Source organism: Dendrobates tinctorius, unplaced genomic scaffold (assembly GCF_039654945.1).
Source record: "Dendrobates tinctorius isolate UK_male_01 unplaced genomic scaffold, ASM3965494v1 ptg000054l, whole genome shotgun sequence".
Lineage (NCBI taxonomy): Eukaryota > Metazoa > Chordata > Amphibia > Anura > Dendrobatidae > Dendrobates > Dendrobates tinctorius.
Genome location: NW_027361722.1, coordinates 774,299 through 799,915, shown reverse-complemented (window position 1 = coordinate 799,915; position 25,617 = coordinate 774,299). Strand labels below are relative to the sequence as shown.

The 25,617-nt window shown below is 52.0% G+C and overlaps 1 protein-coding gene across 1 annotated transcript in view; it reads right to left on the bottom strand.

Annotated features, from left to right (window-relative positions):
* Positions 1 to 25,617, bottom strand: part of CFAP91 (cilia and flagella associated protein 91) — a 57,327-nt gene that overhangs the window by 16,158 nt on the left and 15,552 nt on the right. The window contains 10 exon segments of the mRNA XM_073576968.1: positions 206 to 277; positions 359 to 475; positions 2,808 to 2,947; positions 3,655 to 3,837; positions 5,376 to 5,533; positions 16,004 to 16,181; positions 16,311 to 16,480; positions 16,589 to 16,645; positions 16,816 to 16,896; positions 21,330 to 21,487. Of these exon segments, the coding sequence (XP_073433069.1) occupies positions 206 to 277; positions 359 to 475; positions 2,808 to 2,947; positions 3,655 to 3,837; positions 5,376 to 5,533; positions 16,004 to 16,181; positions 16,311 to 16,480; positions 16,589 to 16,645; positions 16,816 to 16,896; positions 21,330 to 21,487 (1,314 nt within the window).

The window sequence follows — 25,617 nt, the reverse complement described above, 5'->3', positions numbered from 1 at the left end:
CCCCTCCCCCGCTGTCAGACGTCCCCTCCCCCGCTGTCAGACGACCCCTCCCCCGCTGTCAGATGCCCCCTCCCCCCGCTCTAAGGTCAGTCTAGGAGGGTCCACCTGTCAGTCTGAGCGCTGACCCCTCAGTTCCCACGTGCAGAGGACCGCCCTGTGCTCAGGGTGCCCTCTACAGGGGTCTCTTTGTGACAAGATGGCGCACCATGTTCTGCACGGCTCGTCCGCGGAGCAGCTTCTGTAAGGCGATGATGGCCAGCTCCTGCTCCTCGTCGCCCTGCAAGGGAGGATGTCACCATTACCTGGCACAGACGCCAGTCACACCTGCAACCTGCATGAGCGGATGTCACATGCTCACCTCGGGGGGCTCCGGCACTGTGGGGGTGGCAGGGCGGGGGGCCGGCTTCTCTATCCTCTGCAGGAAGCGCAGCGACTTCTCTGACGGCTGTGATTTGTTTTTCTTTTCCAGCAAAACCTGCAGCACAGAGACGGCGCCATGATGTCCAGACGTCTGCCAGCCGCAGAGAGGGCGCACACTGCACCGACACTGCACAGACGGGGGTACACACTGCACCGACACTGCCAGGACGCGGGTATACACTGCATCGACACAGGTACAGTGCACAGACACTGCACGGACGCAGGTACACACTGCACCGACACAGGTACACTGCACAGACACTGCCAGGACGCGGGTACACACTGCACCGACACAGGTACACTGCACAGACACTTCCAGGACGTGGGTACACACTGCACCGACACAGGTGCACTGCACAGACACTGCACGGATGCGGGTACACGCTGCACCAACACGGATACACACTGCACTGACACGGATACACACTGCACCGACACTTCCACGTATCGTGACACCGCCCCTGTATACACCCCCACATGTCGTCACACTGCCCCTGCATACACCTCCACGTATCATCACACCGCCCTTGTATACACCTCCACATGTCGTCACACCGCCCCCGTATACACCTCCACGTATCATCACACCTCCCTTGTATACACCTCCACGTGTCGTCACACCACCCCTGTATACACCTCCACGTGTCGTCACACCACCCCTGTATACACCTCCACGTATCATCACACCGCCCTTGTATACACCTCCACGTGTCGTCACACCACCCCTGTATACACCTCCACGTATCATCACACCGCCCTTGTATACACCTCCATGTGTCGTCACACCGCCCCTGTAAACACCTCCACGTGTCGTCACACCGCCCCTGTATACACCTCCACGTATCACACCGCCCTTGTATACACCTCCACATGTCGTCACACTGCCCCTGTATACACCTCCACGTATCATCACACCGCCCTGGTATACACCTCCACATGTCGGCACACCGCCCCCGTATACACCTCCATGTATCATCACACCACCCTTGTATACACCTCCACATGTCGTCACACCGCCCCCGTATACACCTCCACGTATCATCACACCGCCCTTGTATACACCTCCATGTGTAGTCACACCGCCCCTGTATACACCTCAACATGTCGTCACACCGCCCCTGTATACACCTCCACGTGTCAGACCGCCCCTGTATACACCTCCACGTATCATCACACCACCCTTGTATACACCTCCACGTGTCGTCACACCACCCCTGTATACACCTCCACGTATCATCACACCGCCCTTGTATACACCACCATGTGTAGTCACACTGCCCCTGTATACACCTCCACGTGTCAGACCGCCCCTGTAGATACCTCCACGTATCATCACACTGCCCTTGTATACACCTCCACGTATCATCACACCGCCCTTGTATACACCTCCACGTGTCGTCACACCACCCCTGTATACACCTCCACGTATCATCACACCGCCCTTGTATACACCATGTGTCGTGACACCGCCCCTGTATACACCTCCACGTATCATCACACTGCCCTTGTATACACCTCCACGTATCATCACACCGCCCCGTATACACCTCCACGTATCATCACACCGCCCTTGTATACACCTCCAAGTGTCGTCACACCACCCCTGTATACACCTCCACGTATCATCACACCGCCCCTGTATACACCTCCACGTATCATCACACCGCCCTTGTATACACCTCCATGTGTCGTCACACCACCCCTGTATACACCTCCATGTATCATCACACCGCCCTTGTATACACCTCCATGTGTCGTCACACCGCCCCTGTATACACCTCCATGTATCATCACACCGCCCTTGTATACACCTCCACGTGTCGTCACACCACCCCTGTATACACCTCCACGCATCATCACACCGCCCTTGTATATACCTCAACGTGTCATCACACCGCCCTTGTATACACCTCCATGAATAGTGACACCGCCCCTGTACACACCTCCACGTATCATCACACCGCCCCCGTATACACCTCCACGTGTCGACACATCGCCCCTGTATACACCTCCACGTATCATCACACCGCCCCTATATACACCTCCACGTATCATCACACCGCCCTTGTATATACCTCAACGTGTCATCACACCGCCCTTGTATACACTTCCACGTATCGTCACACCGCCCCTATATACACCTCCACGTATCGTCACACCGCCCCTATATACACTTCCACGTATCGTCACACCGCCCCTGTATACACCTCCACGTGTCGTCACACCGCCCCTGTATACACCTCCACGTATCGTCACACCGCCCCTATATACACCTCCACGTATCGTCACACCGCCCCTGTATACACCTCCACATGTGATTATACTGCCCCTATATACACCTTCACATTTCATCACACCGCCCCTGTATACGCCTCCATCAGTGTCACCTCGTGGACATGCTGCAGCTGGCGCTCGTGCCAGGCCTGGTGCTTCAGGTGTCCGTCCTCGGTGGTGCTCTTGGGTCTGGACACGTGGATACGAGGTTGTGTTACAAAGTCGGGGAGATTCGCCTCCAGGTCCAACAGCCCTGAGAACGAGACCTTATCAGAGACGCAGAAGATAATGAGGATAATGAGAGTACTACTCCAGTCACAACCAGAGCTGCACACATCTGCAGGAAACGTCACTCACATCCCATAATGCGCTGCGCTCAGACACACAGCATTCTGAGAGATGTAGTCCTCACCCCCCTCCTATTCCAGGCCAGAGAGTAAGGTGGCCGCACTGACCGGGCCCAACAGTAACGTGCAGCAGGACCCCGCGATACTCAGCAGAGGGACAACCACTCACACTCCCATCATCTACTCATACTCCCAACATCCATAGGAAGTGGGCGTAACAGTAATATAATAATAATATAGTAAAGAACTCCAGGGCGGAGGCCGCTCAGGGGGAGCACTAATAGACACGCACGTCCCATCACACCAGCCTCAGCCACCTGCATTTACAATCCTCCATAGAGGATGATGGAGTGTGAGTAGTGTTGGTGAGTGGATGATGGGGTGTGAGTAGTGTTGGTGAGTGGATGATGGGGTGTGAATGGATGATGGAGTGTGAGTAGTGTTGGTGAGTGGATGATGGGGTGTGAATGGATGATGGGGTGTGAGTAGTGTTGGTGAGTGGATGATGGAGTGTGAGTAGTGTTGGTGAGTACGGTGTCTTTCCTGGTCCTCTCCCGTGACTGAGTCCATGCCCTCATTACACTGTATGACGCATGGCGCTGAGGCCACTGACCCTGGTAGGAGTTCAGGAAGGGGCTCCTCACTGTGAACTGCTGTGAGAGGCGGTCCGGGAAGTAACCGATGCGGGAGAGCGGTGCGTATGCCTGGGAGGAGTAGTCCGTGTAGTCCCGGATCACGTCGCGTCTCTCCAGCTTCTCCTCCACGTTCCTCATCTTCTGGGACAACTTTCTGATGGCTGAAGAGGGATGAGAAGCTGCAATATCTAATACTGGACATTATACCGTGGATATAAAGTCTACACGCCCCTGATAACAGCTCAGGTTTTATCCATATAAATCCCTCCAAGAACAATCACTTCAGGACTTTAATGTCACCAATAAATCTGTGCAAATCCAGTGAGAAGCAAACTGAAATAATGTGGTTGCATAAGTGTGCACACCCCTCTATAATTGAAGCTGTGATTTTGCTCAGAATCAGCCAGTCACATTTCCCCCATGTTACACAGTAGTCAGCGGCTCAGCTGCCGTCATGAACAGCGATTTTGATTAACCCCAGAGAAAGAGTGGCTGCACTAGGATTTTCCTGACATTTTCTGATCTGTAAACAGCTGACAACACAGCAAAGGATCTCAGTGTGGAAAGTTGTCAGGAGAGGAAACACAAGATTTCCTAGACATCAGATCCACCATGGACACTGAAGATGTCATCAAGAAGGGGCTTCAATTTGGCACAACAGTGACGCTACAGAGAACAGGACGTCCCTCAGAAATTGAGAAGAAAATCATCACTGGAGGCTATAAGAGGCCGACGGCAACATTAGATGCGCTGCAGGAATCTCGGACCAGTCCTGGTTGTGTCGCGCATGTGACCACAATCTCATGTCCGGCCTGTGGAGTCATGGGGAAAACTGAGCCTTTTCCTACTTAAACCTCCAGGCCGGCAATGTTCTGCCAGAACCTCAATCACATCGGCCCAAAGCAGGAAATGTGATCGGCCTGATGAGGCCGAGGGGGAACTTTATGGCCATAATTCCACTAGGTATAAAGCCAACACGAGTCATCACCAGAAGACCCCCATCCCTAAAGTGAGGCACGGTGGGGGCAGCATTGTTCTCTAGGGCTAGTTTTCGGCAGCTGTGAATGGGGCTTTAGCCAAGGGGGAGGGGATTATGCACAGAACAACTATCAGACAATTTCACATCGGAACCCTCCAGCCTCTGCTAAAAAGCTGAAGATAACCTTGAGCGAACGCCAAATCACCAGATTTACTGAGAGATGGATTTTTTTTCCACCCGAAAAGATTTCAGTTTATTATTGACTTGAACAGCTCGTAGGCGACATTAAAGAGGCTGTCCGCTACTTTACCAGTGATGGCCTATTCTCAGAATAGGTCACCAATGTCTGAACAGTCAGGGTCCAACATCCGGCACCCCCGCCGATCAGCTGATATCGTTGTTGGCGGCGGCCGAAAGTACTCACTTACCGAGCTGCTCCAACTGCTTGTAGTGGCCGCCGGAGGATGCTACACATCCACATCCTACTGATTTGAATATAAAGCGGATTTGCAGTACCCGGCCCAAGCCAAACTAGACGGAGCAGCTCGATGAGTACTCCCAGGTGCCGCCGGCCGCCACCAAAACTGGTGACAGCCGATCGGAGGGGGTACCGAGTGTCGGACTCCAACCGATCAGACATTGGTGACCTATTCTAAGGGCAAGTCATCAATGAAAAAGTAGTGGACAACCTCCCTCGCGCCCTGGCAGCGGGGATCTCACATTTGATGTGCTCTTTCCGGATGCGCTGGTCACGCTCTTCTTTCAGGATCTGCAGCTTCGTCCACTTGGCGTCCAGTCTCTTGGTGTCCAGTTCTTTCTCAGTTTCTTTCCTTTTCTGAAGAAGTTTCCAGAGAACCTCCAGTCGCGTCTCCTGTAACCTGGAAGGAAGAGGCGCAAGTCAGAGGAGAGCACGAGCTCGGCCACACAGGGCTCGGCCACACAGGGCTCGGCCACACAGGGCTCGGCCACACAGGGCTCGGACACACAGGGTTCGGACACACAGGGTTCGGACACACAGGACTCTGCTACATAGGGCGCGGGCACACAGGGCTCGGACACACAGGGCTCGGACACACAGGGCTCGGACACACAGGGCTCGGTGTTATGAAATGGTCACCGAGGAGGAAAAAAACAAAACAAGCTAAGTCACAGAAAACCAGAGAGGTTGGTAACTAAGCGGATTGCAGACCCCTGATCCTATCCACACAACTAGCAGTAGCCGTGGAGTGTACCTACGATGATCCTAGACGCCTCGGCACAGCAGGAGAGCTAACTATGCCTAAAGCAAGAAAGGGGAAATCTAAACTGCCCCAGAGCAGACCACAAAGGAATAGATAGCCCCCACACATGCATTGTCGGTGAGACAAGGTGAAAACACAAACGTAGGCAGGAAAATAGACTGAGCAAATGATGGGGCCCACACTGACTAGACAGGACAGAAAAGACGCTGTCTGCAATCACGCACAAACCCTGCAAAAGGTCCAACACGTCTGATGCAAAAAACAGTGAAGTCACACGACTTCGCCCACTATATCAGCACTCTGGTATATTCTGAAAGCAGAGCAAAAAGAGACCAATCCAATAAGGAACAAAAACAAACTGGCACAAGCAGTAACATATGGGCGGTGATTCAGCACAGCCCCAGCCGGAGCTGGCTGACCACACAAAACTGAAATAGACATAACCAGATCAAATGTGAACAGAATAGCAAATGAACACTTAGCTGAACATGCAGGGAAAGAGCAGGAGACATCAGACCTCAGGAGGCAGAAGAAAATCACCAGCAGGCATAGAGGGCGTCGTCTGTCTTAAATCCCATTCTGAACTCCCAGATCTCCATCGTCGTCCTCATTATCAGGTGGCAAGCCTCTGTTAATCGGATCAGCTCTATTACCTCCAGTAACCACCAGAGGGAGCCCAGAAAGAGAACTCGCAACCCCTCTGTCAATCTGACCAGCTCCACTACCTTCAGTAATAACCAGAGGGAGGCCAGAAAGCGAATTCACAACAGCATCCTCCCCCTTGAGGAGGTTTCACCGAACCCTCATCCACGCCACCAGGCCGATCAGGATGGGCCCGGTGAAAAGCACGAACCAATCTTTCGGCATAAATCATAGCATCATAGAATCGTAGCGTTGGAAGGGACCTCCTGGGCCATATGGTCCAACCCCCTGCTCAAAGCAGGATTCGCTAAATCATCCCAGTCAGATGTCTGTCCAGCCTCTGTTTGAAGACTTCCATTGAAGGAGAACTCACCACTTCTCGTGGCTGCCTGTTCCACTCATTGATCACTCTGTCAAAAAGTTTTTTGTAATATCTAATCTGTGTCTCCTACCATTCAGTTTCATCCCATTGCTTCTAGTTTTTCCTTGTGCAAATGAGAATAAAGTTGATCCTTCTACAATGTGACAGCCCTTGAGATATTTGTAGACAGCTATTAAGTCTCCTCTCAGTCTTCTCTTTTGCAAACTAAACATTTCCAAATCCTGCAACCTTTCCTCATAAGACAGGGTTTGCAGACCGGTCACCATTCTGGTCGCTCTTTTCTGAACTTGCTGCAGTTTGTTGATGTCTTTTTTAAGTCTTTTTCACATGTGCTGTTGCTTAGCCCTATTCCTCCCATTCTGTATATGCTTTTTTCATTTTTATTGCCCACATGTAGTACTTTGCATTTTTCCCTGTTAAAAACCATTCTATTAGTTGCTGCCCACTGCTCCAGTTTATTTATATCTTTTTGAATCCTCTCTCTCTCTTCTCTAGTATTAGCTATCCCTCCTAGCTTTGTGTCATCAGCAAATTTAATCTGTTTACCCTCAATTCCTTCATCTAAATCATTGATAAAGATGTTGAACAATACAGGGCCCAGGACAGAGCCCTGTGGTACCCCACTTGAGACATTCTTCCAACTGGATGTGCAGCCATTTACGATCACTAAGCCAGTTATGAATCCACCTAACAGTTGCCTTGTCCATTCCATACTTAAGTCATTTTTTCAATAAGGATTGTATGAGATACTTTGTCAAATGCTTTGCTGAAGTGAAGATATAGTATATCTACAGCATTTCCTTGATCCACCCAATCAGTGATTCCGTCATAGAAGGAAATTAAGTTAGTCTGACATGACTTATTAGTTACAAACCCATGCTGACTCTGTTTAATCACTTCATTCTTATCCAGGTACTGACATACATGTTTTTGAATAATTTGTTCAAAGATCTTTCCTGGTATAGAAGTCAGACTCACTGGCCTATAGAGAGGGGTTCAAAAATTTCTTCTGCTATCTCCTTCAGTACTCTGGGGTGTAATTCATCTGGACCTAGAAACTTGAATTCATTTAGGTTAGCTAAGTGTTTCCTAACTATCTTTCTGTTTATAGATATCCTGGATTCTTCTATTCCCTTAATAGGACAGTGAAGAACAGTTGATGTTACATTTCCTTTCTGAGAGAAAACAGATGCAAAATAGGAATTTAAAAGTTCGGCCTTCTCAACATCCTGTCTTACCATTTCATCATTTTCATCCTGTAAAAATCCTATAGCATCTTTGACTTTTCTTTTACTTTTGACATATCCCCAAAATCCTTTATTATTGCTTTTGACATCTCTTGCAAGCCTCAATTCATTGTCAGCTTTACCTAATCTGATTTGTGCCCTGCAGGTTCTGCAGACGGCATTATATTCTTCTTTAGATATGCCTCCCTCTTTCCATTTTATAAACATTTTTTTCTTCCTTTTTAGCATGTGCTTTAGTTCTGTGTTCATCCATCCTGGCTTCCTTAAATGCTTCCTATTCTTCCCTCTTTTCGGAATTGTTAACAATTGTGCTTTGAGAATTTCATTTTTCAAGATTTCCCATCCTTCCAGGACATTTTTGTCTTTAAGGATATCCAGCCATTGGATCCCTCCAATTCTCTTTCTGAATCCCTTAAAATCTGCCTTTCTGAAATCTAACCTTGACGTCTGAGTCTTCACAGGTCTTCCGCCTCTAGTTATCCAAAATTGCTACCTCCTAGGGTTCCAGCCACTTTTACCTCCTCAACCATTTCCTCCCCGTTTATAAGGATTAGATCCAAGGTAGCAGTTCCCCTTGTTTTCTCCCCTACCTTTTGGAAGATAAAGTTGTCAGCAAGAGAGGATAAGAATTTCCTTGACCTGTTAGTTTTGCCTGAGAGAGATTCCCAACAAATGTCTGGATAGTTGAAATCTCCCATGACAACTATGTCATATTTTTTGGAGAACTTGGCCATTTGATGCATAAAGAGTTCATCCATATCTTCAGCTTGCACAGGCGGCCTGTAGTAAATGCCTACAATGGTGTCCTTTCCATTGTTCTGTCCTTGTATTCTTACCCAAACAGTTTCCACAGAACTCCCAGTCTCTGAAGCTTGGATCACTGCGCAGATATACGTGTTTCTAACATACAATGCGACACCTCCTCCTCGTTTATCAAGTCTGTTTCTTGAAAATAAGTTGTATCCTTCTAGTCTTGTATTCCAATCATGTGTATCGTCCCACCAAGTTTCAGTGATTCCAATGACATCATATTTCTTTTCCTGTGTTAGTAGTTCCAATTCTCCTTGTTTGTTGCCCATGCTTTGTGCATTAGTATAGAAACATTTTAGTTTGTGATTGGTTTCTCTTTCTCCAATATTTGTATTAATTAGATTCTTTTGTCTTTGTTCTTCCTTTCCACTTGTAATAGCAGAGTTATCAATAGCATTTGTCAGGTGTATGGCTTTTTCTGGTCTTTTGCTTCCCTTCCCATGTTGTTCTAGTTTAAAGCTCTCCTTACAAGTGTAGCAAGGCGACTTCCAAATACATGTTTTCCAAATGTCAGAAGCAGAGACCCAAGAATTATCCTCCTGGCCATAACCCTTCCATTTGACCAAGTACTGGAGTCTCCGTCTAGCCAAACGAGAATCCAATATTTTCTCTACCTCATACTACAAATTGCCTTTAACCTCTTAATCCCATGTGATGTACTATCCCGTCCATGTGCCCTGGGACTTAATTCTCAGGGACGGGATAGTACGTCACAGCGATCAGTGGCGCCCACGTGGTGAGCGCCGCTAATCGCGGCCGGGTGTCAGCTAATTATCACAGCTGACAACCGGCACAATGGGTCTAGTTTCCAAAATGGGGTCACTTGTGGGAAGTTTCAATAGTTTAGGTACATCAGGGGCTCTCCAAACGCACATGACACCCGCAGACCATTCCATCAAAGTCTGCATTCCAAAACATCACTACTTCCCTTCCGAGCCCCGACGTGTGCCCATACAGTAGTTTTCTCCCACATATGAGGTATGAGCGTACTCAGGACAAATTGGACAACAACTTTTGGGGTCCAATTTCTCGTTACCCTTGGGAAAATAAAAAAATTGGGGACTAATTGATCAAGTTTGTGGAAAAAATACGATTTTTTTATTTTCATGCCCGGGCATTATAAACTTCTCTGAAGCCCTTGGGGGTTCAAAGTTCTCACCACACATCTAGATAAGTTCCTTGGGGGGTCTAGTTTCCAAAATGGTGTCATTTGTGGGGGGTTTCCACTGTTTTGGTACATCAGGGGCTTTCCAAACGCGACATGGTGTCCGATCTCAATTCCAGCCAAAAACGTCAAATGGCGCTGCTTCCCTTCCGAGCTCTGACATGCGCCCAAACAGTGGTTCCCCCCCACATATCAGGTATCAGCGTACTCAGGACAAATTGCACAATAAGTTTTGCAGTCCAATTTCTCCTGTTACCCATGGTAAAATAAAAAAATTTGAACCTGAAGTATTTTTTTTGAAAAAAAAAAGTTAAATGTTCATTTTTTTTTAAATATTCAAAAAATTCCTGTGACGCACCTGAAGGGTTAATAAACTTCTTTAATGTGGTTTTGAGCACCTTGAGGGGTGCAGTTTTTAGCATGGTGTCACTTTTGGGTATTTTCTATCATATAGACCCCGCAAAGTGGCTTCAAATGTGATGTGGTTCGTAAAAATAAAATGGTGTTGCAAAAATGAGAAATTGCTGGTCAACTTTTAACCCTTATAACTTCCTAACAAAAAAAAATTTTGGTTCCAAAATTGTGCTGATGTAAAGTAAATATGTGGGAAATGTCACTTATCAAGCTGTTTGTGTGCTGTATCTCTTTGATTTAAGGGCATAAAAATTCAAAGTTGGAAAATTGCAAAATTTTCAAAATTTTCGCCAAATTTCCATTTTTTTTCACAAATAAAAGCAAATTATTTGAATGAAATTTTACCACTAACATGAAGTACAATATGTCACGAGAAAACAGTGTCAGAATCACCGGGATCCATGGAAGCGTTTCAGAGTTATTACCTCATAAAGGGACACTGGTCAGAATTGTAAAAATTGGCCCGGTCATGAACGTGCAAACCACCCTTGGGGCTTAAGGGGTTAACTAATACAGGGTCAGGAGGTGCCGCCATAGAAACTACTGACTCCACAAACCTCTTCAACAGAGATTTGTGAAATACGTTATGGATCTTAAACGTAACTGGAAGAGCCAATCGGAAAGAAACAGGATTAAGGATCTCCAAAATCTTATCAGGTCCAATGAATCTTGGCTTGAATTTTGGAGACGCAACCTTCATAGGAATATTTTTTGAAGACAACCAAACCATATCACCTATTTTAAACCGGGGACCAATGGTCCTATGCTGGTTGGAAAACCGTTGGGCTTTTTCCTGAGAGAGGGACAACTTATCCACCACTTGGTCCCATATCTGCTGCATTCTCACAACCACAGTGTCAACACTTGGGCAGGACGAAGATTCCACCTGCCCTGAAGAGAATCGAGGATGAAACCCAAAATTACAGAAAAAGGGTGACATCAAAGAGGCAGAACTAGCTCTATTATTTAGTGCGAATTCGGCCAAGGGCAAAAATGAGACCCAGTCATCCTGATCAGCAGATATAAAACATCTCAAATAAGATTCCAAGGTCTGGTTTGTTCTCTCAGTCTGCCCATTGGTCTGAGAATGAAACGCAGAGGAGAAAGATAACTGAATTCCCAGATTGGAACAAAAGGCTTTCCAGAATCAGGAGACAAACTGGACTCCTCTGTCCGACACAATGTTCTCAGGAATCCCATGTAACCGAACCACCTGTTGTAAAAACAAGGGCACCAACTCTGAAGAAGATGGCAACTTTGGGAGTGGTACAAGATGGACCATCTTAGAAAATCTATCACAAATCACCCTTATAACAGTCATTCTCTGAGAGACAGGAAGATTGGAAATAAAATCCATTCAGGTATGGGTCCATGGCCTCCTGGGCACCGGCAAGGGCATCAACAACCCACTAGAGCGAGAACAGGGTTTAGACCGGGAACAAGTCCCACAGGACTGCACAAAATTCCTGACATCACGAGATAAGGCAGGCCACCAAAAAGACCGACTCACCAAATCTCTGGTACCAAAAATACCTGGATGACCAGCCAACGCGGAGCAATGAATTTCAGACATTACTCTCTTCCTCCTCAGGTCAGGGACATACAATTTTCCTATAGGGCAACGTTCAGGTTTGTCCTCCTGAAATTCCTCCAGGGCACGTCTCAAATTGGGTGAGATGGCAGAAAGAACTACACCCTCATTTAGAATGGTAGTAGGCTCGGTCACATGAAAGAAACTCCTAGAAATGGAGTCTGCCTTAACATTCTTAGTGCTCGGAAGAAAGGTGATCACAAAATTAAAACACGTGAAAAACAAGGCCCACCTAGCCTGTCTAGGATTCAAGCGTTTGGCTGATTCAAGATAAATCAAATACTTGTGGTTGGTGAGGACCACAACTTGATGTCTAGCTCCCTCCAACCAATGTCTCCACTCTTCAAATGCCCATTTCATGGCCAACAATTCCCGATTCCCCACGTCATAGTTGCGTTCAGATGGGGAGAATTTTCGAGAAAAGGAGGCACAGGGATTCATCTTAGAAGTCACCGGATCTCTTTGGGACAAAACGGCTCCTGCACCAATCTCAGAAGCATCTACCTCCACCTGAAATGGGAGTGAGACATCAGGTTGCTGAAGAACCGGAGCAGAAGTGAATCTCCGCTTAAGCTCCTGAAATGCCGTGACTGCCTCTGGAGAACAATTCAGCACATCAGCTCCCTTCTTGGTCAGATCAGTCAGTGGTTTGACAATACCAGAAAAATTACTTATAAATTTACGGCAGAAATTAGCAAAACCCAAAAACTTCTGGAGAGCCTTCAAAGAAATGGGCTGAACCCAATCATAAATGGCCTGTACCTTGGCCGGGTCCATTTCAATAGCCGACGGGGACAAAGCGAATCCCAAAAATGAAATCCTCTGTACACCAAAGAGGCATTTCGATCCCTTAACAAACAGGGAATTCTCCCTCAAAATCCGTAACACAGTCCGGACGTGTTCCACATGAGAATCCCAATCACTACAAAAGATCAAAATATCATCCAGATAGATGATCAAAAACTTATCCACAAAGTCCCGGAAAAAATCATTCATAAGGGATTGGAAGATAGAAGGGGCATTAGTGAGCCCAAAAGGCATCACCAGGTACTCAAAATGTCCCTCCGGAGTATTAAACGCCGTCTTCCATTCATCCCCGTGCTTGATGCGAATAAGATTATACGCCCCCCTGAGGTCAAGCTTAGTAAACCAGCAGGCACTCTTAACTCTGGAGAATAAATCAGACATCAGGGGTAACGGGTACTGATATTTAACCGTCATCTTGTTAAGGGAACGATAGTCAATACACGGTCTTAATGAACCATCTTTCTTGGCCACAAAAAAAAACCCAGCACCTAAAGGTGACGAGGATGGTCTAATATGACCCTTCTCCAACGACTCCTTAATATAGGATCGCATAGCATCATGTTCGGGTACTGATAAGTTGAAAAGCTGACCCTTGGGAAATTTACACCCAGGCATTAACTCAATTGCACAGTCATAACTCCTATGAGGAGGCAAAGACGCAGACTTACTCTCACTAAATACATCAGAAAAATCAGCCAAATAATCAGGAACATCATGAGACTGGGGAGAGGTGGAGAAAATAGGAGTGTCACCAAGGGCACATTGACAACCCCAACTCACCACAGACACAGATTTCCAATCCAACACAGGATTATGAGTCTGCAACCAGGGAAAACCCAGAACAATAGTATCATGCAAATTGTGCAGCACCAAAAATTTACAATTTTCTTGGTGGTCCGGGGCGACCCGCATTATCACCTGGGTCCAAAACTGGGGTTTATTCTCCGCCAAAGGAGTAGCATCAATACCCCTCAAAGGGATAGGCGTCCACAGGGATATCATGGGAAAACTACAACGTTTAGCAAAGTCCAAATCCATCAGATTCAGAGCTGCTCCTGAATCCACAAAAGCCTTAGCGGAAAATGTGGATAAGGAGCAGATCAGAGTAATTGCCAAAAGGAACTTAGGTTGTACACTGCCCACAGCAAATGTGTGCCCAAAATGTTTTTCTCGTTTAAGGCAGACAGAAATAGTATGAGAGGCGTCTCCACAGAAAAAACACAGCTTATTACACCTTCTAAACGCCTGACGTTGCGCCCTAGACAAAACCCTATCACATTGCATAGGTTCAGACGTTTGTTCAAAAGGTAGCAGCGCCTCTCGTGTAGTTCTACGTTCACGTAAACGCAGATCAACTTGAATGGCTAATGACATAGAATCATCCAGACCAGAAGGAACAGGAAATCCCACCATAACATCTTTTACGGTCTCTGATAAACCCTTCCGAAAGAGAGCTGACAAAGCACTATAATTCCATGTAGTAAGGACCGCCCACTTTCGGAATTTTTGACAGTATAACTCTGCAGAATCCTGACCCTGGTTTAATGCCAACAGGGTTCTCTCAGCTTGATCAACAGCATTAGGTTCATCATACAACAACCCCAAGGCTTGAAAAAATGCGTCCACATTAGTCAGAATAGGATCTCCGGGTGTCAGAGAAAAAGCCCAATCCTGGGGATCGCCGCGCAGCAAGGAGATGACAATTTTAACCTGCTGCGCAGAACTCGCCGATGAGCTAGGCTTCAAGGCAAGAAATAATTTACAATTATTCTTAAAATTCAAAAATTTAGACCGATCCCCAAAAAACACATCAGGAGTAGGGATCTTTGGTTCCGCAGCATGTGAATAAGCAAGATAGGCGGAAATTCCCTGCAATTCAACAGCCAGCTGCTCTACACGATCAGACAATCCCAATCTGAAGCCCCAGATTTCCATTATCAGGTGGCAGACCTCTGTTTATCAGATCAGCTCTATTACCTCCAGTAACCACCAGAGGGAGCCCAGAAAGAGAACTCACAACCCCTCTGTCAATCTGACCAGCTCCACTACCTTCAGTAATAACCAGAGGGAGGCCAGAAAGCGATTTCACAACAGCTCGGCCACACAGGGCTCGGACACACAGGGCTCGGACACACAGGGATAGGCCACACAGGGATCCGACACACAGGGCCCGGCCACACAGGGCTCGGGACACACAGGGATCGGACACACAGGGATCGAACACACAGGGCTCGGCCACACAGGGCTCAGACACACAGGACCCGGCTACACAGGGCTTGGCCACACAGGACTCGGCCACACTGGGATCAGACATACAGGGTTCGGCCACACAGGACTCTGCTACACAGGGCTTGGACACACAGGGATCGGACACACAGGGATCGGACACACAGGGATCGGACACACAGGGCTCGGCCACACAGGGCTCGGACACACAGGGCTCGGTCACACAAGGCTCGGCCACACAGGACTCTGCTACACAGGGCTCAGACACACAGGGATCGAACACACAGGGATCGAACACACAGGGATCGGACACACAGGGCTCGGCCACACAGGGCTCGGCAACACAGGGCTCGGCCACACAGGGCTCGGACACACAGGGCTCGGACACACAGGGCTCGGACACACAGGGCTCGGTCACACAAGGCTCGGACACACAGGACCCGGCCACACAGGGATCAGACATACAAGGTTCGGCCACACAGGACTCTGCTACACAGGGCTCGGACACACAGGGATCGGACACACAGGGATCGGACACACAGGGATCGGACACACAGGGATCGGACACACAGGCTCGGACACACAGGGCTCGGCCACACAGGGCTCGATAACACAGGGCTCGGACCCACACAGGGATAGGCCACACTGGGCTCGGACACACAGGGCTCGGACACACAGGATTCGGCTACACAGGGCTCAGCCACACAGGGCACGGCCACATGGGGCTCGGCCACACAGGACTCAGCCACACAGGGCTCGACCCCGCGTGCTCAGTCGCATGGTACTTGGACACACAGCAGTGCAGCGGCCATCATGGACTTACTTCTCAATCTCCCGCTCCCTGAAGGCCCACTCCTTCCTCTCCTGCTCGTCCATCATCCTCCGCCTCTTCTCCAGCTGGGAGGGATCACTGAGCGGCGGCAGGGTGGCTTCCCAGGCTCGCTTCTCACGGGCACGCTCGATCATCTCCACCTCGGCCAATCCAGCCGGAAGGCCGCGTCCTGGGGACCCAGAGACAGTAACGATGACCTGCACCGACACACTGCAGCAAACCCTCAGCATGCAACCAGGAAATAGAGTCCAAAACAATGAGACTTCTGCACCTGAGCAAAGAGACAGCACATACTCACCCCACGAGAGGTTCGCCAGCATCAGCACCTCGGGCACCGACCCCGGCTGCACTATAAACTGCGGACTGTAGGGGTCAGTCTGCGCTTCGCTGTCACGATAGTCGGTCTGGATGGCCACTGTGCGCACCAGGGGTGAGGGTGCCGCGTCCGGCCGTTCGGGCTGCTCCAACCTGCCGTTAGAAATAAGGCTAGCACCAACACTTACTACCTGACTGCAGGAGGAGTATAACTCCCATCGTGTGCAGTGATGACGGCTGCCCCCGGACACGTCCGCTCACCTGGAGACCGCGAGGAGCACGTTGGGCGCTGTCTGCTGAGAGAACGGGATCAGCGGCCTGAAATATAACAGATGGTGGGATAAGAGCGGCCGGCGCACACGTCACATGACCGCGGAGTCACGGACCCCTACACTGCAGCCAACGCCAGGAATCATGTGATCTAGAGTCCATGGTGGCTTCCCACTCATCCGGCTCCACCTGCTGCCATCTGTCTATGGGGCACAAACCTCTCAAAGAACCTGTATCTGTCCCTGCCGGAGACATCTCCAGCATCAGTGTCACCCGAGACAAAAGAGGACGGTCGGGATCTGGAACACAACACAAAGGGTTAATGGTCATCCGTGCACATGAGAGCGCAGAAATGTGTGAGGACCCTGCACCCATCACCATATGTCTGCACTGCCCCCGCTGGTCACTCTCTGCTATTACACAGCAGTCACTCCAGGTCTGCACTGCCCCCGCTGGTCATTCTCAGGAATTACACAACAGTCACTCCATGTCTGCACTGCCCCCGCTGGTCACTGTCAGATATTACAGAGCAGTCACTCCATGTCTGCACTGCCCCCGCTAGTCACTGTCAGGTATTACACAGCAGTCACTCCATGCCTGCACTGCCCCCGCTGGTCACTGTCAGGTATTACAAAGCAGTCACTCCATGTCTGCACTGCCCCCGCTGGTCACTTGCCAGGTATTACACAGCAGTCACTCCATGTCTGCACTGCCCCCGCTGGTCACTGTCAGGTATTACACAGCAGTCACTCCAGGTCTGCACTGCCCCCGCTGGTCATTCTCAGGTATTACACAGCAGTCACTCCAGGTCTGCACTGCCCCCGCTGGTCACTGCCAGGTATTACACAGCAGTAACTCCATGTCTGCACTGCCCCCGCTGGTCACTTGCCAGGTATTACACAGCAGTCACTCCATGTCTGCACTGCCCCCGCTGGTCACTGTCAGGTATTACACAGCAGTCACTCCAGGTCTGTACTGCCCCCGCTGGTCACTGTCAGGTATTACACAGCAGTCACTCCATGTCTGTCTGCACTGCCCCCGCTGTTCACTGTCAGGTATTACACAGCAGTCACTCCAGGTCTGCACTGCCCCCGCTGGTCATTCTCAGGTATTACACAACAGTCACTCCATGTCTGTCTGCACTGCCCCCGCTGGTCACTGTCAGATATTACAGAGCAGTCACTCCAGATCTGCACTGACCCCGCTAGTCACTGTCAGGTATTACAGAGCAGTCACTCCATGTCTGCACTGCCCCCGTTGGTCACTGTCAGGTATTACAGAGCAGTCACTCCATGTCTGCAATGCCCCCGCTGGTCACTTGCCAGGTATTACACAGCAGTCACTCCATGTCTGCACTGCCCCCCGCTGGTCACTGTCAGGTATTACACAGCAGTCACTCCAGGTCTGCACTGCCCACGCTGGTCACTGTCAGGTATTACACAGCAGTCACTCCAGGTCTGTACTGCCCCCGCTGGTCACTGTCAGGTATTACACAGCAGTCACTCCATGTCTGTCTGCACTGCCCCCGCTGTTCACTGTCAGGTATTACACAGCAGTCACTCCAGGTCTGCACTGCCCCCGCTGGTCATTCTCAGGTATTACACAACAGTCACTCCATGTCTGTCTGCACTGCCCCTGCTGGTCATTCTCAGGTATTACACAACAGTCACTCCATGTCTGTCTGCACTGCCCCCGCTGGTCACTGTCAGATATTACAGAGCAGTCACTCCAGATCTGCACTGACCCCGCTAGTCACTGTCAGGTATTACAGAGCAGTCACTCCATGTCTGCACTGCCCCCGTTGGTCACTGTCAGGTATTACAGAGCAGTCACTCCATGTCTGCACTGCCCCCATTGGTCACTGTCAGGTATTACAGAGCAGTCACTCCATGTCTGCAATGCCCCCGCTGGTCACTTGCCAGGTATTACACAGCAGTCACTCCATGTCTGCACTGCCCCCCGCTGGTCACTGTCAGGTATTACACAGCAGTCACTCCAGGTCTGCACTGCCCCCGCTGGTCACTGTCAGGTATTACAGAGCAGTCACTCCATGTCTGCACTGCCCCCGCTGGTCACTGTCAGGTATTACACAGCAGTCACTCCATGTCTGCACTGCCCCCGCTGGTCATTCTCAGGTATTACACAGCAGTCACTCCATGTCTGCACTGCCCCCGCTGGTCACTGCCAGGTATTACACAGCAGTAACTCCATGTCTGCACTGCCCCCCGCTGGTCACTGTCAGATATTACACAGCAGTCACTCCAGGTCTGCACTGCCCCCCGCTGGTCACTGTCAGGTATTACACAGCAATCACTCCATGTCTGTCTGCACTGCCCCCCGCTGGTCACTATCAGGTATTACACAGCAGTCACTCCATGTCTGCACTGCCCACGCTGGTCACTTGCAGGTATTACACAGCAGTCACTCCATGTCTGTCTGCACTGCCCCCCGCTGGTCACTGTCAGGTATTACACAGCAGTCACTCCATGTCTGCACTGCCCGCGCTGGTCACTCAGGTATTACACAGCAGTCACTCCATGTCTGCACTGCCCCCGCTGGCCACTGTCAGGTATTACACAGCAGTCACTCCATGCCTGTCTGCACTGCCCCCCGCTGGTCACTGTCAGGTATTACACAGCAGTCACTCCATGTCTGCATTGCCCCCCGCTGGTCACTGTCAGGTATTACAGAGCAGTCACTCCATGTCTGTCTGCACTGCCCCAGCTGGTCACTGTCAGGTATTACACAGCAGTCACTCCATGTCTGCACTGCCCCCGCTGGTCACTGTCAGGTATTACAGAGCAGTCACTCCATGTCTGTCTGCACTGCCCCAGCTGGTCACTGTCAGGTATTACACAGCAGTCACTCCAGGTCTGCACTGCCCCCGCTGGTCACTGTCAGGTATTACAGAGCAGTCACTCCATGTCTGCACTGCCCCCGCTGGTCATTGTCAGGTATTACAGAGCAGTCACTCCATGTCTGCACTGCCCCCGCTGGTCATTCTCAGGTATTACACAGCAGTCACTCCAGGTCTGCACTGCCCCCGCTGGTCACTGCCAGGTATTACACAGCAGTAACTCCATGTCTGCACTGCCCCCCGCTGGTCACTGTCAGATATTACCCAGCAGTCACTCCAGGTCTGCACTGCCCCCGCTGGTCACTGTCAGGTATTACACAGCAATCACTCCATGTCTGTCTGCACTGCCCCCCGCTGGTCACTATCAGGTATTACACAGCAGTCACTCCATGTCTGCACTGCCCCCGCTGGTCACTGTCAGGTATTACACAGCAGTCACTCCATGTCTGCACTGCCCCCGCTGGTCACTGTCAGGTATTACACAGCAGTCACTCCATGCCTGTCTGCACTGCCCCCCGCTGGTCACTGTCAGGTATTACACAGCAGTCACTCCATGTCTGCGCTGCCCCCGCTGGTCACTGTCAGGTATTACAGAGCAGTCACTCCAGGTCTGCACTGCCCCCGCTGGTCACTGTCAGGTATTACACAGCAGTCACTCCATGTCTGTCTGCACTGCCCCCGCTGGTCACTGTCAGGTATTACAGAGCAGTCACTTCATGTCTGCACTGCCCCCGCTGGTCACTTGCCAGGTATTACACAGCAGTCACTCCATGTCTGCACTTCCCCCGCTGGTCACTGTCAGGTATTACAGAGCAGTCACTCCATGTCTGCACTGCCCCCGCTGGTCACTGTCAGGTATTACAGAGCAGTCACTCCATGTCTGCACTGCCCCCGCTGGTCATTCTCAGGTATTACACAGCAGTCACTCCAGGTCTGCACTGCCCCCGCTGGTCACTGCCAGGTATTACACAGCAGTAACTCCATGTCTGCACTGCCCCCGCTGGTCACTGCCAGGTATTACACAGCAGTCACTCCATGTCTGCACTGCCCCCGCTGGTCACTGTCAGGTATTACAGAGCAGTCACTCCATGTCTGCACTGCCCCCGCTGGTCACTCCCCGGTATTACACAGCTGTCACTCCAGGTCTGCACTGCTCCCGCTGGTCACTCTCCGGTATTACACAGCAGTCACTCCAGGTCTGCACTGCCCCCGCTGGTCACTGTCAGGTGTTACACAGCAGTCACTCCATGTCTGCACTGCCCCCGCTGGTCACTGTCAGATGTTACACAGCAGTCACTCCAGGACTGCACTGCCCCCCGCTGGTCACTGTCAGATGTTACATAGCAGTCACTCCATGTCTGCACTGCCCCCGCTGGTCACTGTCAGGTATTACACAGCAGTCACTCCAGGTCTGCACTGCCCCCGCTGGTCACTGTCAGATGTTACACAGCAGTCACTCCAGGTCTGCACTGCCCCCGCTGGTCACTGTCAGATGTTACACAGCAGTCACTCCAGGACTGCACTGCCCCCCGCTGGTCACTGTCAGATGTTACACAGCAGTCACTCCATGTCTGCACTGCCCCCGCTGGTCACTGTCAGGTATTACACAGCAGTCACTCCAGGTCTGCACTGCCCCCGCTGGTCACTGTCAGATGTTACACAGCAGTCACTCCAGGTCTGCACTGCCCCCGCTGGTCACTGTCAGATGTTACACAGCAGTCACTCCATGTCTGCACTGCCCCCACTGGTCACTGTCAGGTATTACACAGCAGTCACTCCATGTCTGCACTGCCCCCACTGGTCACTATCAGCTATTACACAGCAGTCACTCCAGGTCTGCACTGCCCCCGCTGGTTGTTCTCAGTTATGACTTACACGTTCAGCTGCTGCAGTGCCTTCCGTTTCTGCTCGTCTCTTCCCCTCCACTGGCGATTAATGAATTGGGGGACGGGGTCCTGGAGCTGCAGGCGCAGGGTGAAGCGCGGCTCATGCACCAACTCACTGAACATTGTGGGAAATTCTGGGACTTTTTGCTGAAATTAAAAAAGAGAAATAAAGTCCCCTTATGTCTGTACCGAGTGTCGTCCCCTAAATGCAAGATTATGGCTGTCCTGCACCTGTAGGGACATCCATAAAAGAAACTATGCTGACGGCCCGAGCTGTCAATCACCAGGAGCAGCGGTGCCGAGTTACACAAGCCAGGGATTATGTGGTTGTGACCCTGGAGTAGTGGTGAGATGACCGGACGGAGGGCAGTATACCGTCACCCTAATACCCCGAGGGCCGGGGTACTCTACACCTACTCCCACCTGCAGGGGGTCTTTTGCAGAACCCTTCCCAGGTGCCAATAGCGGGGCTGCTGGCGGTCACAGTTGGGTCAAACACAGCAATAAACTACACCGGGAAGGCAGAGATGAACACGCATGGAAGATCAAGAAGCATATAGAGGAACCGAGGAACCAGAGGACACAAACACCAAAGACAAACCAAAAAATCACCAACTGCACCACTGAGGAGCAACTGAGAAATCAGCGGTGAGCAACAGGATATGGCGGGTTTACACATCCCTCTCATGGATCACCTGAGGTAACACCCGATCACCATCCTCTGCCCAGAGAGACAGAAAAAGGAGCGAGGAGAGCGGAGAAAGGGGCGAGGAGAGCAGAGGAAGGGGCGAGGAGAGTGGAGAAAGGGCATGGAGGGTGGAGAGAAAGGGGCGAGGAGAGCAGAGGAAGGGGCAAGGAGAGCGGAGGAAGGGGCGAGGAGAGCGGAGAAAGGGGCGAGGAGAGCGGAGAAAGGGGCGAGGAGAGCAGAGAAAGGGGCGAGGAGAGCGGAGAAAGGGGCGAGGAGGGTGGAGAGAAAGGGGCAAGGAGAGCGGAGAAAGGGACGAGGAGGGCGGAGAAAGGGGCGAGGAGAGCGGAGAAAGGGACGAGGAGGGTGGAGAGAAAGGGGCAAGTAGAGCGGAGAAAGGGACGAGGAGGGCGGAGAAAGGGGCGAGGAGAGCGGCGAAAGGGACGAGGAGGGTGGAGAGAAAGGGGCGAGGAGAGCGGAGGAAGGGGCGAGGAGAGCGGAGAAAGGGGCGAGGAGAGCGGAGAAAGGGGCGAGGAGAGCGGAGAAAGGGGTGAGGAGAGCGGAGAAAGGGGCGAGGAGAGCGGAGAAAGGGGCGATGAGAGCGGAGGTAGGAGGAGAGCGGAGAAAGGGGCGAGGAGAGCGGAGAAAGGGGCGAGGAGGGTGGAGAGAAAGGGGTGAGGAGGGTGGAAAGGGGCGAGGAGAGCGGAGAAAGGGGCGAGGAGAGCGGAGAAAGGGGCGAGGAGGGTGGAGAGAAAGGGGCGAGGAGAGCGGAGAAAGGGGCGAGGAGAGCGGAGAAAGGGGCAAGGAGGGTGGAGGGAAAGGGGCGAGGAGAGCAGAGAAAGGGATGAGGAGGGCGGAGAGGAAGGGCGAGGAGAGTGGAGAGGAAGGGGCAAGGATGGCGGAGAGGAAGGGTGAGAAGGGTGGAAAGAAAGGGGCGAGGAGAGTGGAGAGAAAAGAGCGAGGAGGGCAGAGAGAAAGGGGCGAGGATAGTGGAGAGGAAGGCAGAGAAACGAACGAGGATGGCGGAGAGAAAGAGGCGAGGATGGCGGAGAGGAAGGGGAGAGGAGGGCGGAGAAGGGGGCGAGGACGGTGAATAGAAAGGGGCAAGGAAGGCGGAGAGAAAGGGGCAAGGACTGTGGAAAGAAAGCGGCGAGGAGGGTGGAGAGAAAGGAGCAAGGAGGGTCTAGAGGAAGGGCGAGGAGGGTGGAGAGAACGCGGCGAGAAATGGGCAAAGAGAGCGGACAAAGGGTCGAGGAGAGCGGAGAGAGGGGCGAGGAGGGTGGAGAGCAAAGGGCGAGGAAGGAGGAGAGCAAGGGACGAGGAGGATGGAGAGCAAGGGGCGAGGAGGGCAAGGAGGAAGGGGAGAAAGGGACGAAAAGGGCAAAAAGTGTGGAGAGAAAGGCGGCGAGAAAAGGGCGAGGATGGTAGAGAGAAAGGGCCAAAGAGGGAGAAGAGAAAGGGCGAGGAGGGCGGAGAGAAAAGGACAAGAAAAGCAGAGAGAAAGGGTTGAGGAGGGTGGAGAGGGCCGAGGTGGGGGGAGAAAAAGGGCGGAGGAGGGTGGAGAAGGGTGGAGAGAGAGGGCGGAGGAGGGTGGAGAGGGCGGAGGATGGCGAGGGCGGAGGAGGGTGGGGAGAGAGGGTGGAGGAGGATGGAGAGGGCGGAGGAGGGTGGGGAGAGAGGGCGGAGGAGGGTGGAGAGAGAGGGCGGAGGAGGGTCGAGAGAGAGGGCAGAGGAGGGTGAAGAGGGCGGAGGTGGAGAGGGTGGAGAGGGCAGAGGAGGATGGAGAGGACCGAGGAGGGTAGAGGGAGGGTGGAGAGGGCGGAGGAGGATGGGGAGAGTGGAGGAGGGTGGAGGAGGGTCCCCGCTATTCCCCGGCCGCTCCCCTCTGTCAATCATCCACCTGTCCTCTCCACTATTCCCCAGCCGCTCCCCTCTGTCAATCATCCACCTGTCCCCCCGGCTATTCCCTGGCCGCTCCCCTCTGTCAATCATCCACCTGTCCCCCCGCTATTCCCCGGCCGCTCCCCTCTGTAAATCATCTAACTGTCCCCACGCTATTCCCCGGCCTCTCCCTTCTGTCAATCATCCACCTGTCCCCCCCGCTATTCCCCGGCCTTTCTCCTCTGTCAATCATCCACCTGTCTCCCCGCTATTCCCCGGCCTTTCCCCTCTGTCAATCATCCACCTGTCCTCCCCGCTATTCCCCGGCCGCTCCCCTCTGTCAATCATCCACTTGTCCCCCCCGCTATTCCCTGGCCGCTCCCCTCTGTCAATCATCCACCTGTCCCCATGCTATTCCCCGGCCTCTCCCCTCTGTCAATCATTCACCTTTCCCCTCCGCTATTCCCTCGGCCTTTCCCCTCTGTCAATCATCTACCTGTCCTCCCCGCTATTCCCAGGCCGCTCCTCTGTGTCAATCATCCACCTGTCCCCCGCTATTCCCCAGCCTCTCCCCTCTATCAATCATCCACCTCTATCCCCTCCCCGTTCTTCCACGGCCTCTCCCCTCTGTCAATCATCCACCTGTCACCCCCGCTATTCCCCGGCCTCTCCTCTCTGTCAATCATCCAACTGTCTCCCCGGTATTCCCCGGCCTCTCCCCTCTGTCAATTATCCATCTGTCTCCCCGCTATTCTCCGGCCTCTCCCCTCTGTCAATCATCCACCTGTCCCCCCACTATTCTCCGGCCTCTCCCTTCTGTCAATCATCCACCTGTCCCCCCCGCTATTCCCCGGCCTTTCTCCTCTGTCAATCATCCACCTGTCTCCCCGCTATTCCCCGGCCTTTCCCCTCTGTCAATCAGCCACCTGTCCTCCCCGCTATTCCCCGGCCGCTCCCCTCTGTAAATCATCTAACTGTCCCCACGCTATTCCCCGGCCTCTCCCTTCTGTCAATCATCCACCTGTCCCCCCCGCTATTCCCCGGCTTTTCTCCTCTGTCAATCATCCACCTGTCTCCCCGCTATTCCCCGGCCTTTCCCCTCTGTCAATCATCCACCTGTCCTCCCCGCTATTCCCCGGCCGCTCCCCTCTGTCAATCATCCACTTGTCCCCCCCGCTATTCCCTGGCCGCTCCCCTCTGTCAACCATCCACCTGTCCCCACGCTATTCCCCGGCCGCTCCACTCTGTCAATCATCCACCTGTCCCCATGCTATTCCCCGGCCTCTCCCCTCTGTCAATCATTCACCTTTCCCCTCCGCTATTCCCTCGGCCTTTCCCCTCTGTCAATCATCTACCTGTCCTCCCCGCTATTCCCAGGCAGCTCCTCTGTGTCAATCATCCACCTGTCTCCCGCTATTCCCCAGCCTCTCCCCTCTATCAATCATCCACCTCTATCCCCTCCCCGTTCTTCCACGGCCTCTCCCCTCTGTCAATCATCCACCTGTCACCCCCGCTATTCCCCGGCCTCTCCTCTCTGTCAATCATCCAACTGTCTCCCCGGTATTCCCCGGCCTCTCCCCTCTGTCAATCATCCATCTGTCTCCCCGCTATTCTCCGGCCTCTCCCCTCTGTCAATCATCCACCTGTCCCCCCCACTATTCTCCGGCCGCTTCCCTCTGTCAATCATCCACCTGTCCCCCCCACTATTCTC